Source organism: Globicephala melas, chromosome 2 (genome assembly GCF_963455315.2).
Source record: "Globicephala melas chromosome 2, mGloMel1.2, whole genome shotgun sequence".
Taxonomy (NCBI): domain Eukaryota; kingdom Metazoa; phylum Chordata; class Mammalia; order Artiodactyla; family Delphinidae; genus Globicephala; species Globicephala melas.
The window spans coordinates 147931082-147948829 of record NC_083315.2 but is presented as its reverse complement, the minus strand read 5'-3'; the positions used below and the strand labels follow the sequence as shown (position 1 = coordinate 147948829).

Genomic DNA, 17748 nt, shown 5'->3' with positions numbered 1-17748 from the left:
GTGCCAAAGATGAAAGCCAAAGTCTTTTTAAAACTTAATATTAGGAGTGACATCCTATCACTTCTGTCATATTCTACTTGCTAGAGGTGAGTCAGTTAAGTCCAGCCCACCCTCAAGGGGAGAGAATTACACAAGCTTATGAATACCAAGAGACGGGGATCATTGGTGGTCATCTCAGAAGCTGCCTATCACACCTCCTAAACCTGAGCTCCTCAAGGCAGGATCCACGCCTCATTCATCTTCGAAACTTCAGCACCTAGTATAGTTCCTGGCAGTTGTAGGTGCTCATTGAATTTGGTCAAATTCAATAGAATTATTTTTCTGTAAGAACCTGATCACGATAAAGTAAATTGCAAAGTCAGAAGAACCCTCAAATTAGAATTAAAAATGATTTAAAAGATAAAATGAAAGACAAAGTGTTTAAGTGTCATGGACACACTGTCAGTCCTCTATTTCTAGGCACTTCTATGATTGCTTCCCAGCAGCACATAGAAAAGGCCAGCAAAGCAAGAAAGCATCATTTTCCTTTTGACTTGGCACAACTCTGAAATATTTTTGAAAGAAAAAATTGGAATACCATTGCAAACCTCCTCAGACAACTCGAGAACTTATACCACCCGTGAGTCTATCTTCCAGTTCATGGAAGATCAGCAGTTGGAGGATAACAGGCAATCAAGTGTTGACCAATCACTGCTCTTTTCTACCAGCTCTCCATCAATTATACCATAAAATCCTCCCAGACAGAAGATCGCAGGCTCTCCAATCTGAGCAACAATTTCTTCTTCGGGCTCACTTTTCCAAAGAAAACCCAAAGCCTTTAGCCAGCGCCCATGGCTAGATGCTCATGATGTCCAGAGAGGCCTAACATGCACAGCCAATGTCAGGGATTCACATACAATATTGATGTTGGGCTCTGGACAACGATTCAGTCTGGGCTCCATGCACTGCTGTGGGACAAGCATCACTTTGGCAGATGGTTGCCTCCAATCTACAGTTCCAAGTGAAGATTTAGAAGGAGACTTAACCTGAGTTGCTCATGTAGGGGACCCTCTTCTTCCATTCCTGCCTGGTAATATCTGCCCACTGTCACACAAACAGCTCAATATCGCTCATGATGAAACCTTACCCAAGGCCTCTGCTGCCTGCAGACTCATTGACCACCCATCTGTACAGACCCAACGTTTTGCATGGGGGTGGGTGGTGTGGTTGATGAAAAGTGCTTTTAGTTTCTAGATTTCTTGTGCTTTCTGTCGTGGTATTGGACTAGGAATGGGCTAGTTCAGTGGAACATTTGCCTGAAATTCTAGCAGAACTAACTTACTTTAATTTCCTTCTTAGTTTCTTTCACATTGAGTGTCAGCTGGCAAACTTTAGAAGGCTTGTTTATTTCACCAATAAGATGGGCAATTTGGGATCACAAATACCTCTAAAAATAGTGTTTATAGGTGGCATAGACAGAGCCACAGCTTTATGGATAACAGATTCCTATCATTTCATTTAATATATTGGAAAACTAAGGCCTGTGAGGCAAAGTGACTTTTCTCAGGGACTCAGATGTTGCATCATATATCAAATTGTGGTACTTGCTCCATGAGGGCAGATTTTGGTTTTCCCCACTACTGTATCCCCAGTGCCTAGAACACTGCCGGCCACATTTATTTATTCAAAAAATACTGTTGAGGGAATGAGTAAATGAATAAATGATCCTTGGTACTCAGCTGCAGTGACTAATTAGGGGCACTGGGATCATTACCGTGGTTCTTGACATCTTTCTGGTACCTTGGCCCCAACCTGGGACAGTCAGGTAAGTTATATAAAAGCAGGTCAAGGCTGTCCCATGCCCTTATTTCACTTTAAGAGGACTAGCTGAAGTGCCCTCAGGCTTATATGTGAGACCACACTTGACCATGAAAACTTGGGGAATTTCTAGGGCCATTTGAGAATGGAGCCATGAGCCCTTAGTGATTGAGCCCATTAAAAGTGCTCCTAATGTCCTTGCTTGAATGGCTTTCTATGATTATTAATGATAATGATTGAAGCAACAATCCCTGTGGCTTGTCTCCTGTGTGACATCTGGGTGCCCTAGAGTTTGACAGCTTTGAGGGAGGATAAACAGACCCCTAAGATGGATCAGACTTGCTGATGGTAAAGTGTTTTAGCCAAGCAAAAGGCAGCCATGGCATCCACCATCATTTATTTTGAATGCGTTTTTGTTTGTATGGTCTTTATCCTTTCTACTCTTTCTCTTCTTTGTCCTCTTTGAAGTACATTAAAATGGTGAGAAAAAAGGGAGCCATGCAGGTGCCTCTGGAGTGCCATTGTGGTCCTTGATTTGTAGATGTCTTAGTATTAGAAGAACATCTGGGGCAGATGGGAGGTAAGCCTGTAGACCATTGTAGAAGGTTTGCAAAGCAGGGCTGGAGAAGCAATCTATGTGGGGAAGCAGTGCCCGGATAACACGCTTGTCACAATGTATGTGCACAGAGTTCAAATTCTTGATGGCTCAGAATTGGTTCCTCCCTTTACAGATTAAGTATAATAACTCAGAGCTTCATTCCTTCGATAAGGAGAGAAAAAGAGAAAGGGAGGGAGGGAGAGACAGAGACAGAGAGAGACAGAGAAGGAGAGAGGGAGAGAGAGGATAAGTGAAAATGAATGGATCTGATGGAGTGAGATGGCTTCCCAAAGTGAGCTAGTAATATTTTTTTCTCCGCAAATTACTCTTTAACGTGGGTGATTCAGATTTGACTGCACTGTGCATAAATTCTTTAGCTAAAGCTTCTTATATATTTTTGCAATATGTAAATATTAGAAATTGTATGTGTGTATGAATATAGAGAACTGCTAGAAATTTGAGCCAAATTACTTTCTAATGAATGCCTATGGAGACTTGTTTTTGGTGCTTTTTCAGATTGGAATCGATCCTACATATTTTATATGATATGATTTCTATAAACCAGGCATCAGACCAAGGAGTGCAATTTGAATTTTGCAGTTACTTGCCTGAGAACTGTGGTATTTAGGTTTTCCTTTCCTGAGAAATTAGTTTTTAAGAGATCAACATTGATGAATAAGGTAATAAAATATAATTGGGTGTTTATCATTTCACAATGAATAAATAATAGACCATGCTAGTTCCACAGTTATTTGTATCTATTTTATTTATGTTTTCAGCACATACCTAGCAAGATAATTTTTTTTCTGGAGCTCTAATTTAATCAGTGATGTGGCTTAGCCTAGTCCAAATTAAATATTGGCAATAATGTAATGAAAAACTCTTTTAATAAGGATCGTAATGTAAGAGACACATGTCATAGCCATTTGTAGATTTCTTTTTGCCCAGGGTTTGTTGAAAATGAACTGTGTTTCTCTCACTGTGCTGAGTATCTATAGCCTGACACTGACTGGTTAATGGCTCTGTTAGCTTCTAAGTCACAGTCGTAATGTGAACTCAATCAACAAGGTATATTTAGATATTTTTGTCCCTAAAAGGTTGGAAATATCCATGTGTGTGGGCAGTTGTGTATGAGCATGTGTGGAAGTAGGCAGCTGTAAATATAAAACTAACGCTGGTTTTGCCTGGATATTCATCTGTGTGCCTTCTCACTCAAATACCGCGAACTCCTGTTCGCTGTCCCTGAACATTGTCAGTGTCTATGCACATGGGTTCTGGAAAGCCATGACGTGTATCCTTCAGGTGGCAAGGGGGCAATCCCTGCTTTCAGACGCCTGCCTTCTCTTTTTCACTGAGTTCAGTAGACTGCAATTTCATACATACCAACCTCATGAACAATCTTCTTTCTGAGAAGCGTCTCACATCCTGCTGGTTTCCCTTTTCTACCCAGCTGCTGAAATAGCACCCCAAAGCCAAATCTCCGTTGTCTGAAAGCCCTGTCCAGAAGTTAGGTCTCCGCACATGGTGGTCATGGGTTACATTTCCTGTTTCAACTTGTAGGGAAGATTGAGGTCCATTTTGGAAGGGATTAGGGCTGGATTAAGAATGTCTCTTTACACCAAGTTCACCACTGGACCAACTGAACAAACGGGCAGAAGATTTATTGAACCCTCCTAATAGAACAAGTTTGGAGGAACACTCAGGAAGGACTTGGTTTTTAATGATCTAGCTGGGATGAATCATGCACACCACGCCACTTTCTAAATCCATTTTGGTAATTGAAATCTTATAAATGTCCTGTTGAATCATCTCACCCAGGGGACCCGGGAAGTGTTGTTTCTCCTTCACTCCATTGGGCTATTTAAATAGCAATGCAGGTATTCCTCGCTTTAAGAAAACTGGATATATGGAAAATCTAGATTTCCAAGCAAGCACTTTAGAGAATGATGGTTAATTTTACAAAACAGATTAAGACAGGAATCTTTAAGTAGTGGGTGGCCATAAGTAAATTGCTTTACTGCCAAGGTGCCTCTTTATTTTCTACCACCCTTGAGTTGGAAAGACTATTATCCACTTACTTGCAAGGATTTTAGAAATTAGTTCTGGGCAAAAATAAGGACTTCTAGCAGTAAAACTTAGATATGGGCTTCTAGCACTTTCCTTAGCAACTTTTCCTTTTGTCCAACAGTATGCTTTATTCCAGTCATTTCCATGGTAGATAAGAAGTCTTATCCCTATAGTTTTATCTGGGAAATGACTTTTCCAGTTTGTAGAGAAAGGCAGCAGACAGGCAACCTGTTCTGGTGGCACAGAAAGGAGGACTTAGTTCTGGGCATAGTTTTTGCACCTGCTAATGGCAGCTTGGGTGACTTAACTCTTTGTGTCTCACCCTCCGCAGCTGAGAAGTTGCATCACCTCCTTTCCTCTCCCACTTGAGTCTGAATTCTGAACTGAAGGAGCTCTGTAGCCAGAGCTGAGGCTAATCTTAGTCCTACATTTTACCTGGGGTGGAGGCTGTGTGAGCTTCGTTCCCTTCCTTTGGGTGTGAAGGTCTTTGGGGGGAGGCTGGTGACTTTCTCAAAACCGGAACACAGAGAAAGTCCATGGGATTTTTTGAGACACTTCCAACAGGATTTTCTCAAGCCCACTTGCTACTGTTCACTGGTCCAAAGCTATCCCAGAAAATGTCTTCAGTGGTCGAGAGGTCTTGAAAAGAGAGTTGGCTCTCAGTAAATATTTGGGGAGTGTTGTTGGCTTCATGAAGCATGCACCCCCCCCACCCTCACCCCCGGAGGCATCCAGAGGCCAGCTGTGGAGCTACATGTCACGCTCTGGAATGTGCTGACCTTCCTTCCCGGGGAAGGTGACACTGCTGAGGGTATTATTATCAGTAGGGCAACTTCTGCTCAGCTCTGTCAGCAGGCCCTCATTCAGGGTCCTTATCGAGCAATGACAAACTCATGAACCTTTGGCAGTCAACACCGCTGACCACCCTCTCCTTCTTGAAAGCTCTTCTCTGGGCCGCTGAGACCCATACTTGAACGGTTTGCATCTTACCTCTCTCCAGCCATCCTTCCAGTTTCCTCTGTTGGTCCTTTCTTTTGATCTTCAAATGGTTGAGTTACTCAAAGCTCAGTCCTAGACTTTTTTCTTTCTTCTTTCCTCTTCCTTTCTCTTTTTTCCCTTTTCCTAGATAATTTCATTAACTCTCATGGTTTCTATGACCACCTATTTAGCAAAACCTCCTAAATTTATGTCTAGTTCATATTTCTTTTGAGCGCTAAACCCCTATATTCGACCATCCGCTTGACATTTCCACCCAAAGTCTCACAGACTTCCCAAATTCAACATGCTCAAAACAGAGTTCTCCTCCCCCTCCCCCATTTGGTCCCTATATGCTTTCTGTAGTTCCTCATTTGAGTAAGTTTCACTGCAACCCACCTTGTTTCTTAGGTCGGAATCTTGAGACTATTTCTCATCATCTCTTTCCCACACTCCCAATGCTCAAATAATGGTCAAGTCCTGTCAATGATTTCTTTAATATTTCTCCAAGCTCCACCTCCACCATCCTTGTCTCTCTCCTAACAGCAACATCCACCTCCAAACTAGTTTCCTGGCAACAATTCTTACATCTCTACATTCCCTCTGCCCCCCGCCCCCAGTTCTTTCCTTAGACAGCAGCTCCTTCCTTCCTCCTTTCCTTTCCTTTCCTTTCCTTTCCCTTCTTCCCTCCCTCCCTTCCTCCCTTTCCTTCCCTCCTTTTTGATGACTTAAATTTTTCTTTGTGTTTTCCTTATTTAAAAAGACCTTTTCAACTTTTTATATTGAAATAATTAGAGCTTCATAGAAAGTTACAAAATATATTACTGAGAGGTGCCATGCACTCTTCACCCAGTTTCCCCCAATGTAACATCTTCCGTAACCATAGTACACTATCAGAACCAGGCACCTGACACGATGCAGTCACAGACCTTATCCATACGTTATTGGTTTTACATTCACACACATGTGTGTTTATGCATGTATGTGTACACTTCTATGCAATCTTATCAATACGTAACTCACTGCAATCAAGGTTCAGAACTGCTTCACCACCCAAAGATCCCTCGTGCTGAAGGAATGCTCCTTTAAAAACACAAGGCAATTCAGTCACTGCCTTGCTTAAAATGCTTTAATGATTTTAGAGCCCCAGATCCTTAAATGAGGGCCACAAGTGCCCATGTAACTTGGCTGTAGCTACCTCTCTGGGCACTTCTTGCCCTCCTCCTTTTGCTCCGCAAGCCTCTGCCTACTGGCCTTTCCCTTCCGTTGAATTTGCCAAGCTCCTCCACTGCTCAGAGCCTCTCCACGTGCTGTTCTCCTCACGTGGAATCCTCTCCCTCGCCCACTCAGCTAACTCCCCCTCATCTGCCAGGTATCAGCTTAAAGATCTTTCTCAGGGAAGGTTTCCTTGACATCTCAGACTAGATTTGATTCTCCTGTGATTTTTTTCATTGCCAATTGTGTTTTTTCTTTACAGTACTTACACAATTATAGGTAAATAGGTATGTGTGTAGTTTATTAATTTGAGTTCTCTCTGACCAGACTAGAAGGGTTTGGGGGTGGGGGTCTTGCCCACCACTGTATCTTTTCTGTCTAGTGCCATGGCTGGCCTAGCAGATGTTCAATAAACCCTAGTTCATGAACAATTACTGTAAGCTGGCTGGTTGTGGCTGGGTGTGCCCTAAGGCCGCAGAACAGGGCAACATCAACCTGCTGTTCTAGGTATATACTCCATGAATTCATCTTCAACCTTACCAGATGCCCTATCTGAGAACCTGGGCATCTATGGCCCAGACCACCCAGAATCTCAAACTGGTATTTTCTCTCCTATTCCCATCCCAGTGTTCTGTGTGAGAGATCAGAATAGGGAACAACCCTGGCTAGTGTTCTTCTTAGACAGATCTTTGAGATGCTGTCAGGAATATCAGCTGGATGTTCATCCAGGCTTTTAATGTAAGCCTTTGCTCTCCCCAGAGTCGCTGGCATGGTGTCACTTTGAGAGGGTTATTCAGAGCTGTGAGGGTCTAAGTTGCATGGCTCCTGAGAAGTCCTAGAAATGCTTTTAGATCAGTCCTCTCCTCAATGCTCCCACCTGCTATTTGCTAGGTGTCCCCAACTCCCCTCACCATGAGTCATTCTGTCCCCACTCTCACTCTCAGAGATAACTCAGTGTGGTTTGCATTGGTGGCGGCCCAGATCTGAAGGGTCCTTATAGTGACTGAATAGACAGTATTTCCCCCAAAGGACCATGATAGAACTCTGTGAGGGTTTGGAAAAGAAGAAATGGGGGCCTCCTGCTGGGATGTGGCTTTGCCAAGGAGTGGTGGTACCGCGTGGGATCTTGACTGTGGGGGACACTGGGTTGGACACTGTGTTGGTTGCCCCTAATTGGTGCCCCATCTATACTATCCTTCTTTAGAAGCTCACAATCCCTCATGTGAAAGAGGCGACACATGCACTATATGGTGGATTTGGCAGAATTGGGAGAAGGGTGAACCCCTAGCAATAGGCAAAACTATCAATTCTTTTGTGACAGAGTCAGTAAAGGGCTTTGCCCGGGGTGTCTGGGCAGATCCCTGTCTGATTCACAGCCCTGGGAAACCGGGGGTCATCATCCAAGTTTCCCTTCCCTGCCAAATAGGAGGTCAAGGTCTTCACGTTCTGTGGCTCACAGCTGTCCTCCTGCTGCTGGTGTCTCTCTTTTGAGTGGGCGGTGGCTGAGAGCAGAGCCCAGCTCCAGTGTAGGTCTGCTGGGGCTGGGTCCTCTTAGGTCACATTAATGTCCCTCCCTGCTCTTATTATTGGCTTGGCTAACGTGATACATAGGATGGAGAGAAGAGTTAGAGCCAGTGACGAGTCCTTTCAGGATAGACCTGGCTGTCGTGCTCCCTTGCAGTGGTGCTCCACTTCTTCACCCTCCCTGCCAGGCTGCTTCCCTCCATAGGGCCTGTTACTGTGCAGGGCGTGGACTTCTGCTTGTCCCCTGGGTGTGGGCATGGACACCTTAGGTGGCAGTGTAGTGCCTCCCAGTGCCCCCTGAGCTCTGTTCCCGGGAGCCTCACATGTTCCCTCTGATCTCCTCCCCGGTACCCTAAGGCAGTGTGCACAGCTTTGCAGGTCAGAAGGCTCAGCTGCAAATAGCCCATATGTGTTACCTCCCACCACAATCGATGCCGGGGAGGTAATGCTGCTGACTCTCACGGTGTCGCCTTGTGCTGTGCGATTTCCTTTCTCTTTCTCTCTGATCACCACTTTCTGTCCTCATCAACTGGTTACGTCTCTGGGGGAACATGGCTCTTAGGGCAAGAGGACTTGGATGACATCTCTCCTCAGCAAAAGGCTTAATACCTATTTCTCTCTTTGAGCGTTGATCTGATGTAACTGTGGGTGGTGGTGAGGATGGTGGGTAGGGCTCCAGCCAGGCTCCCACTTTACTCCAAAACCCGTGCTACCCCACCCTCCCTCCAAGTTGGCCATGATGTTGTGGCATTGAGGGGTGACAGGTCAGACCCTCTGGCCCTAATGCTGCCATTTCTGCTTCCTCCAGGTCACCCCACCTGCCTGCAGTTCACCCTGAACATGACCGAGGCTGTCAAGACCTACAAGTGGCAGTGCATAGAGTGCAAATCCTGTATCCTCTGTGGGACCTCGGAGAATGATGTGAGTGTGGGGCTTCCCGCATGGGCGGGAGAAATACAAGGAGCTGGGAGTCCTTCGAGGATTGGAGAGGAAGGCAGGATTCTCATCACTGGACTCCTGGGGAAAATATCCATCAGGACCTCCTTCTTGACTTTTGCCCCGAGGACCCTTGGGACCCTTGTGCTCCAGGGACCTTGGGTACTCTTCGTGCCTGTGGAGAGAGGTGTAGGAAGTGATGGCCAGAGGCTGCCTTGCTGGCCGTTAGCCCTCAAGGGTTCATTGATAGACAATGGTGCCCACTGCTTACGGTCGGGATGTGCTTGGCTCTTTACACCACGTTCTGGAGTGTGTCATCTCACTTGGTCTAAATGTTAAGTATAATAGATGCAGAATTTAAAAAACCCACATTTTGTTATGGACAATTTCAAATATATACAAAGATAGAGAAAATAGTGAAACTGACGTACCCCCATGACTAGCTTCAACAATGATCAATACATGTCCAATCCTGTTTTTGTAAATATTGCCACCTCTTTCTCCACGATATTATAGTCCTAGTCATAATATCATTTCACCGGTAAATACCATATGTGTCTAAAAATATAAGGATTTATGTTTTACAGCTTGTGAATATATTTATTTTCAAGTTAAAAAAAGAGATAAGGACTTACTTATTAACAAATATAACTAAAATATTAACAATAATATTTTAAAAAATCAATGATTCCTTAATATAATGAAACATCCAGTCAACATTCCTATTGCCTCAATTGTCTTAAACATTGTGTTAATAATCATAAATTGTTTTAAAACGTTTTTATTTACAATTTATTTGAATTGGGATTCAAATAAGACTCATACATTGCAATTAGTTGATATGTCTTTAAAGTTTCTTAATATATAGGGTTTCCTTCTATTTTGATCTTTTTTCCCTTGATTTTTTTTTGTGTTACGCGGGCCTCTCACTGCTGTGGTCTCTCCCATTGTGGAGCACAGCCTCTGGACGCGCAGGCTTAGCGGTCATGGCTCACGGGCCCAGCCGCTCCACGGCATGTGGGATCTTCCCAGACCGGGGCACGAACCCGTGTCCCCTGCATCGGCAGGCGGACTCTCAACCACTGCACCACCAGGGAAGCCCTCCCTTGATGTTTTTGGTTGAAGAAATCAATTTATTTGTTCAATAGAGTTTCCCATGACTGTATTTTACTAACTGCATCCCTGTGGTGGTGTTTGACATCTTCCTCTGTCTCTTGTATTTCTTGTACATTGGTGCTTAGAGCTAGAGGCTTGATCACATCCAGGTTCTCTTTCTTTTTCTCTGTCTCTTTCTTTCTCTGTCTCTAAAATATATAAATAGCAAGACTACTTCATAAATAGTGAGGTATACTTTCATCAGGAGGTATGTAATACCTGGTGTCTCTCTTTTCATGATGGCAGCATCTTTGACTACACTGACTATTTCATTAGGGGTCGCAAATAGTGATATTCTTTTTTTTTTTTTAACATCTTTATTGGGGTATAATTACTTTACAATGGTGTGTTAGTTTCTGCTTTATAACAAAGTGAATCAGTTATACATATACATGTGTTCCCATATCTCTTCCCTCTTGCGTCTCCCTCCCTCCCACCCTCCCTATCCCACCCCTCCAGGCGGTCACAAAGCACCGAGCCAATATCCCTGCTCCATGCGGCTGCTTCCCACTAGCTATCTACCTTACTACGTTTGTTAGTGTGTATATGTCCATGACTCTCTCTCGCTCCGTCACAGCTCACCCTTCCCCCTCCCCATAACCTCAAGTCCGTTCTCTAGGAGGTCTGCGTCTTTATTCCTGCCTTACCCCTAGGTTCTTCATGACATTTTTTTTCCTTAAATTCCATATATATGTGTTAGCATACTGTATTTGTCTTTTTCTTTCTGACTTACTTCACTCTGTATGACAGACTCTAGGTCTATCCACCTCATTACAAATAGCTCAATTTCGTTTCTTTTTATGGCTGAGTAATATTCCATTGTATATATGTGCCACATCTTCTTTATCCATTCATCCGATGATGGGCACTTAGGTTGTTTCCATCTCCGGGCTATTGTAAATAGAGCTGCGATGAACATTTTGGTACATGACTCTTTTTGAATTGCGGTTTTCTCAGGGTATATGCCCAGTAGTGGGATTGCTGGGTCATATGGTAGTTCTATTTGTAGTTTTTTAAGGAACCTCCATACTGTTCTCCATAGTGGCTGAACCAATTCACATTCCCACCAGCAGTGCAAGAGGGTTCCCTTTTCTCCACACCCTCTCCAGCATTTATTGTTTCTAGATTTTTTGATGATGGCCATTCTAACTGGTGTGAGATGATATCTCATTGTAGTTTTGATTTGCATTTCTCTAATGATTAATGATGTTGAGCATTCTTTCATGTGTTTGTTGGCAGTCTGTATATCTTCTTTGGAGAAATGTCTATTTAGGTCTTCTGCCCATTTTTGGATTGGGTTGTTTGTTTTTTTGTTGTTGAGCTGCATGAGCTGCTTGTAAATTTTGGAGATTAATCCTTTGTCGGTTGCTTCATTTGCAAATATTTTCTCCCATTCTGAGGGTTGTCTTTTGGTCTTGTTTATGGTTTCCTTTGCTGTGCAAAAGCTTTGAAGTTTCATTAGGTCCCATTTGTTTATTTTTGTTTTTATTTCCATTACTCTAGGGGGTGGGTCAGAAAGAATCTTGCTGTGATTTATGTCATAGAGTGTTCTGCCTATGTTTTCCTCTAATAGTTTGATAGTTTCTGGCCTTATATTTAGGTCTTTAATCCATTTGGAGCTAATTTTTGTGTATGGTGTTAGGGAGTGTTCTAATTTCATTCTTTTACATGTACCTGTCCAGTTTTCCCAGCACCACTTATTGAAGAGGCTGTCCTTTTTCCACTGTACATTCCTGCCACCTTTATCAAAGATAAGGTGTCCATATGTGCATGGGTTTATCTCTGGGCTTTCTATCCTGTTCCATTGATCTATCTTTCTGTTTTTGTGCCAGTACCATACCATCTTGATAACTGTAGCTTTGTAGTATAGTCTGAAGTCAGGGAGCCTGATTCCTCCAGTTCCTTTTTTTGTTCTCAAGGTTGCTTTGGCTATTCGGGGTCTTTTGTGTTTCCATACAAATTGCGAAATTTTTTGTTCTAGTTCTGTGAAAAATGCCAGTGGTAGTTTGATAGGGATTGCATTGAATCTATAGATTGCTTTGGGTAGTAGAGTCATTTTCACAATATTGATTCTTCCAATCCAAGAACATGGTATATGTCTCCATCTATTTGTATCATCTTTAATTTCTTTCATCAGTGTCTTATAGTTTTCTGCATACAGGTCTTTTGTCTCCTTAGGTAGGTTTATTCCTAGATATTTTATTCTTTTTGTTGCAATGGTAAATGGGAGTGTTTTCTTGATTTCACTTTCAGATTTTTCATCATTAGTATATAGGAATGCCAGAGATTTCTGTGCATTAATTTTGTATCCTGCTACTTTACCAAATTCATTGATTAGCTCTAGTAGTTTTCTGGTAGCATCTTTAGGATTCTCTATGTATAGGATCATGTCATCTGCAAACAGTGACAGCTTTACTTCTTCTTTTCCGATTTGGATTCCTTTTATTTCCTTCTCTTCTCTGATTGCTGTGGCTAAAACTTCCAAAACTATGTTGAATAAGAGTGGTGAGAGTGGGCACCCTTGTCTTGTTCCTGATCTTAGTGGAAATGCTTTCAGTTTTTCACCATTGAGGATGATGTTTGCTGTGGGATTGTCATATATGGCCTTTATTATGTTGAGGAAAGTTCCCTCTATGCCTACTTTCTGCAGGGTTTTTATCATAAATGGGTGTTGAATTTTGTCAAAAGCTTTCTCTGCATCTATTGAGATGATCATATGGTTTTTCTCCTTCAATTTGTTAATATGGTTTATCACATTGATAGATTTGCGTATATTGAAGAATCCTTGCATTCCTGGAATAAACCCCACTTGATCATGGTGTATGATCCTTTTAATGTGCTGTTGGATTCTGTTTGCTAGTATTTTGTTGAGGATTTTTGCATCTATGTTCATCAGTGATATTGGTCTGTAGTTTTCTTTCTTTGTGACATCCTTGCCTGGTTTTGGTATCAAGGTGATGGTGGCCTCGTAGAATGAGTTTGGGAGTGTTCCTCCCTCTGCTATATTTTGGAAGAGTTTGAGAAGGATAGGTGTTAGCTCTTCTCTAAATGTTTGATAGAATTCGCCTGTGAAGCCATCTGGTCCTGGGCTTTTCTTTGTTGGAAGATTTTTAATCACAGTTTCAATTTCAGTGCTTGTGATTGGTCTGTTCATATTTTCTATTTCTTCCTGATTCAGTCTTGGCAGGTTGTGCCTTTCTAAGAATTTGTCCATTTCTTCCAGATTGTCCATTTTATTGGCATAGAGTTGCTTGTAGTAATCTCTCATGATCTCTTTTATTTCTGCAGTGTCAGTTGTTACCTCTCCTTTTTCATTTCTAATTCTATTGATTTGAGTCTTCTCCCTTTTTTTCTTGATGAGTCTGGCTGGTGGTTTATCAATTTTGTTTATCTTCTCAAAGAACCAGCTTTTAGTTTTATTGATCTTTGCTATTGTTTCCTTCATTTCTTTTTCATTTATTTCTGATCTGATTTTTATGATTTCTTTCCTTCTGCTAGCTTTGGGGTTTTTTGGTTCTTCTTTCTCTAATTGCTTGAGGTGCAAGGTTAGGTTGTTTATTCTAGATGTTTCCTGCTTCTTAAGGTGGGCTTGTATTGCTATAAACTTCCCCCTTAGAACTGCTTTTGCTGCATCCCACAGGTTTTGGGTCGTTGTGTCTCCATTGTCATTTGTTTCTAGGTATTTTTTGATTTCCTCTTTGATTTCTTCAGTGATCACTTCATTATTAAGTAGTGTATTGTTTAGCCTCCATGTGTTTGTACTTTTTACAGATCTTTTCCTGTAATTGATATCTAGTCTCATGGCGTTGTGGTCAGAAAAGATACTTGATACAATTTCAATTTTCTTAAATTTGCCAAGGCTTGATTTGTGACCCAAGATATGATCTATCCTGGAGAATGTTCCATGAGCACTTGAGAAAAATGTGTATTCTGTTGTTTTTGGATGGAGTGTCCTATAAATATCAATTAAGTCCATCTTGTTTAATGTATCATTTAAAGCTTGTGTTTCCTTATTTATTTTCATTTTGGATGATCTGTCCTTGGGTGAAAGTGGGGTGTTTAAGTCCCCTACTATGAATGTGTTACTGTCGATTTCCCCTTTTATGGCTGTTAGTATTTGCCTTATGTATTGAGGTGCTCCTATGTTGGGTGCATAAATATTTACAATTGTTATATCTTCTTCTTGGATCGATCCCTTGATCATTATGTAGTGTCCTTCTTTGTCTCTTTTAATAGTCCTTATTTTAAAGTCTATTTTGTCTGATATGAGAATTGCTACTCCAGCTTTCTTTTGGTTTCCATTTGCATGGAATATCTTTTTCCATCCCCTTACTTTTAGTCTGTATGTGTCTCTAGGTCTGAAGTGGGTCTCTTGTAGACAGCATATGTAAGGGTCTTGTTTTTGTATCCATTCAGCTAATCTGTGTCTTTTGGTGGGAGCATTTAGTCCATTTACATTTAAGGTAATTATCGATATGTATGTTCCTATTCCCATTTTCTATATTGTTTTGGGTTCATTATTATAGGTCTTTTCCTTCTCTTGTGTTTCTTGCCTAGAGAAGATCCTTTAGCATTTGTTGTAAAGCTGGTTTGGTGGTGCTGAACTCTCTCAGCTTTTGCTTGTCTGTAAAGGTTTTAATTTCTCCATCAAATCTGAATGAGATCCTTGCTGGGTAGAGTAGTCTTGGTTGCAGGTTTTTCTCCTTCATCACTTTCAGTATGTCCTGCCACTCCCTTCTGGCTTGTAGGGTTTCTGCTGAGAGATCAGCTGTTAACCTTATGGGGATTCCCTTATGTGTTATTTGTTGTTTTTCCCTTGCTGCTTTTAATATGCTTTCTTTGTATTTAATTTTTGACAGTTTGATTAATATGTGTCTTGGCGTATTTCTCCTTGTATTTATCCTGTATGGGACTCTCTGTGCTTCCTGGACTTAACTATTTCCTTTCCCATATTAGGGAAGTTTTCAACTATAATCTCTTCAAATATTTTCTCAGTCCCTTTCTTTTTCTCTTCTTCTTCTGGAACCCCTATAATTTGAATGTTGGTGCATTTAATGTTGTCCCAGAGGTCTCTGAGACTGTCCTCAGTTCTTTTCCTTCTTTTTTCTTTATTCTGCTCTGCAGTAGTTATTTCCACTATTTTATCTTCCAGGTCACTTATCCGTTCTTCTGCCTCAGTTATTCTGCTATTGATCCCATCTAGAGTATTTTTAATTTCATTTATTGTGTTGTTCATCATTGCTTGTTTCATCTTTAGTTCTTCTAGGTCCTTGTTAACTGATTCTTGCATTTTGTCCATTCTATTGTCCATTCTATCTCCAAGATTTTGGATCAACCTTACTATCATTATTCTGAATTCTTTTTCAGGTAGACTGCCTATTTCCTCTTCATTTGTTAGGTCTGGTGCATTTTTATCTTGCTCCTTTATCTGCTGTGTGTTTTTCTGTTTTCTCATTTTGCTTATCTTACTGTGTTTGGGGTCTCCTTTTTGCAGGCTGCAGGTTCGTAGTTCCTCCTGTTTTTGATGTCTGTCTCCAGTGGCTAATGTTGGTTCAGTGGGTTGTGTAGGCTTCCTGGTGGAGGGGACTAGTGCCTGTGTTGTGGTGGATGAGGCTGGATCTTGTCTCTCTAGTGGGCAGGTTCACGTCTGGTGGTGTGTTTTGGGGTGTCTGTGGCCTTATTATGATTTTAGGCAGCCTCTCTGCTAATGGGTGGGGTTGTGTTCCTGTTTTGCTAGTTGTTTGGCACAGGTTGTCCAGCACTGTGGCTTGCTGGTCGTTGAGTGAAGCTGGGTGCTGGTGTTAAGATGGAGGTCTCTGGGAGATTTTCGCCGTTTGATATTATGTGGAGCTGGGAGGTCTCTTGTGGACCAGTGTCCTGAAGTTGGCTCTCCTACCTCAGAGGCAGAGCCCTGACTCCTGGCTGGAGCACCAAGAGCCTTTCATCCACACGACTCAGAATAAAAGGGAGAAAAAGTAGAGGGAATTAGTAGAAGTATGAGGAAAGAAAGAAGGAAAGGAGGGAAGGAAGGAGGGAAGGAAGGAAGGAAGGAAGGAAGGAAGGAAGGAAGGAAGGAAGAAAGAAGCAAAGAAGGAAAGAAGGCAAGAAGGAACGAAAGGAGGGAGGGAGGGAGGGAGGGAGGAAGGAAGGAGGGAAAGAAGGAAAAACAGAAAGAAAGAAGATACAGTAAAAATAAAATAAAGTATAATAAAGTTATTGAATTAAAAAATTCTTAATTAAAAAAAAAAGGGACGGATAGAACCTTAGGACAAATGTTGGAAGCAAAGCTATACAGACAAAGTCTTACACAGAAGCGTACACATAAACCCTCACAAAAAGAGGTAAAGGGGGAAAAATCATAAATCTTGCTGTCAGAGACCACCTCCTCAATTTGGGATGATTCGTTGTCTAAAGGAGGGAAGGAAGGAAGGAAAGAAAGAAAGGACGAAGGTAAAGTATAATAACGTTCTTAAAATTGATTATTAAGAAAAAAATTTTAAGAAAAAACCATGGACGGATAGAACCCTAGGACAAATGGTGGAAGCAAGACTATACAGACAAGATCTCACACAGAAGCATACACATACACATTCACAAAAAGAGGAAAAGGGAAAAAAATCATAGATCTTGCTCCCAAAGTCCACCTCCTTAATTTGGGATGATTGGCTGTCTATTCATGTATTCCACAGATGCAGGGTACATCAAGTTGATTGTGGAGCTTTAATCCGCTGCTTCTGAGGCTGCTGGGAGAGGTTTCCCTTTCTCTTCTTTGTTCTCACAGCTCACAGGGGCTCAGCTTTGGATTTGGCCCTGCCTCTGCGTGTAGGTCGCTGGAGGGCGTCTGTTTTTTGCTCAGACAGGACGGGGTTAAAGGAGCCGCTGATTCGGGGGTTCTGACGTACTGAGGCCAGCGGGGAGGGAGGGGCACGGAATGCGGGGCGGGCCTGCGGCGGCAAAGTCCGGCGTGACCCTGCACCAGCCCGAGGCCCGCCGTGTGCTCTCCCGGGGAAGTCGTCCCCGGATCCCGGGAACCCGGCAGTGGCGGGCTGCACAGGCTCCGCGGAAGAGGGGAGTGGAGAGCGACCTGCGCTCGCACACAGGCCCCTTGGTGGCGGCAGCAGCAGCCCCAACGTCTCCCGCCCGCCTCTGGGGTCCGCGCCTCCAGCCGCGGCTTGCGCCCGTCTCTGGAGTCAGCGCCCTCAGCCGCGGCTCGCGCCCGTCTCTGGGGTCCGCGCTTTCAGCCGCGGCTCGCGCCCGTCTCTGGGGTTCGCGCTTTTAGCCGCGGCTCGCGCCCGTCTCTGGAGTTCCTTTAAGCAGCGTTCTTAAACCCCTCTCCTCACGCACCAGGAAACAAAGAGGGAAGAAAAAGTCTCTTGCCTCTTCGGCAGGTGCAGGCTTTTCCCCGGACTCCCTCCCGGCTAGCCGTGGTGCACTAACCCCTTCAGGCTATGTTCAAGCCGCCAACCCCAGTCCTCTCCCTG

The 17748-nt window shown here is 42.9% G+C and overlaps 1 protein-coding gene across 6 annotated transcripts in view; it reads left to right on the top strand.

The window, feature by feature from the left end:
• Nucleotides 1–17748, top strand: part of DPF3 (double PHD fingers 3) — a 266506-nt gene that overhangs the window by 235691 nt on the left and 13067 nt on the right. For all 6 annotated transcript variants that reach the window (XR_009563158.1, XR_009563157.1, XM_060294995.1 and 3 more), the window contains one exon: nt 8985–9097. Coding sequence is in view for 4 of the 6 variants with exons in the window: in XM_060294995.1 (XP_060150978.1) it covers nt 8985–9097 (113 nt within the window). In the remaining 2 variants the exon portion in view is untranslated. Of the gene's footprint in view, nt 1–8984; nt 9098–17748 lie in introns of those variants that run through there.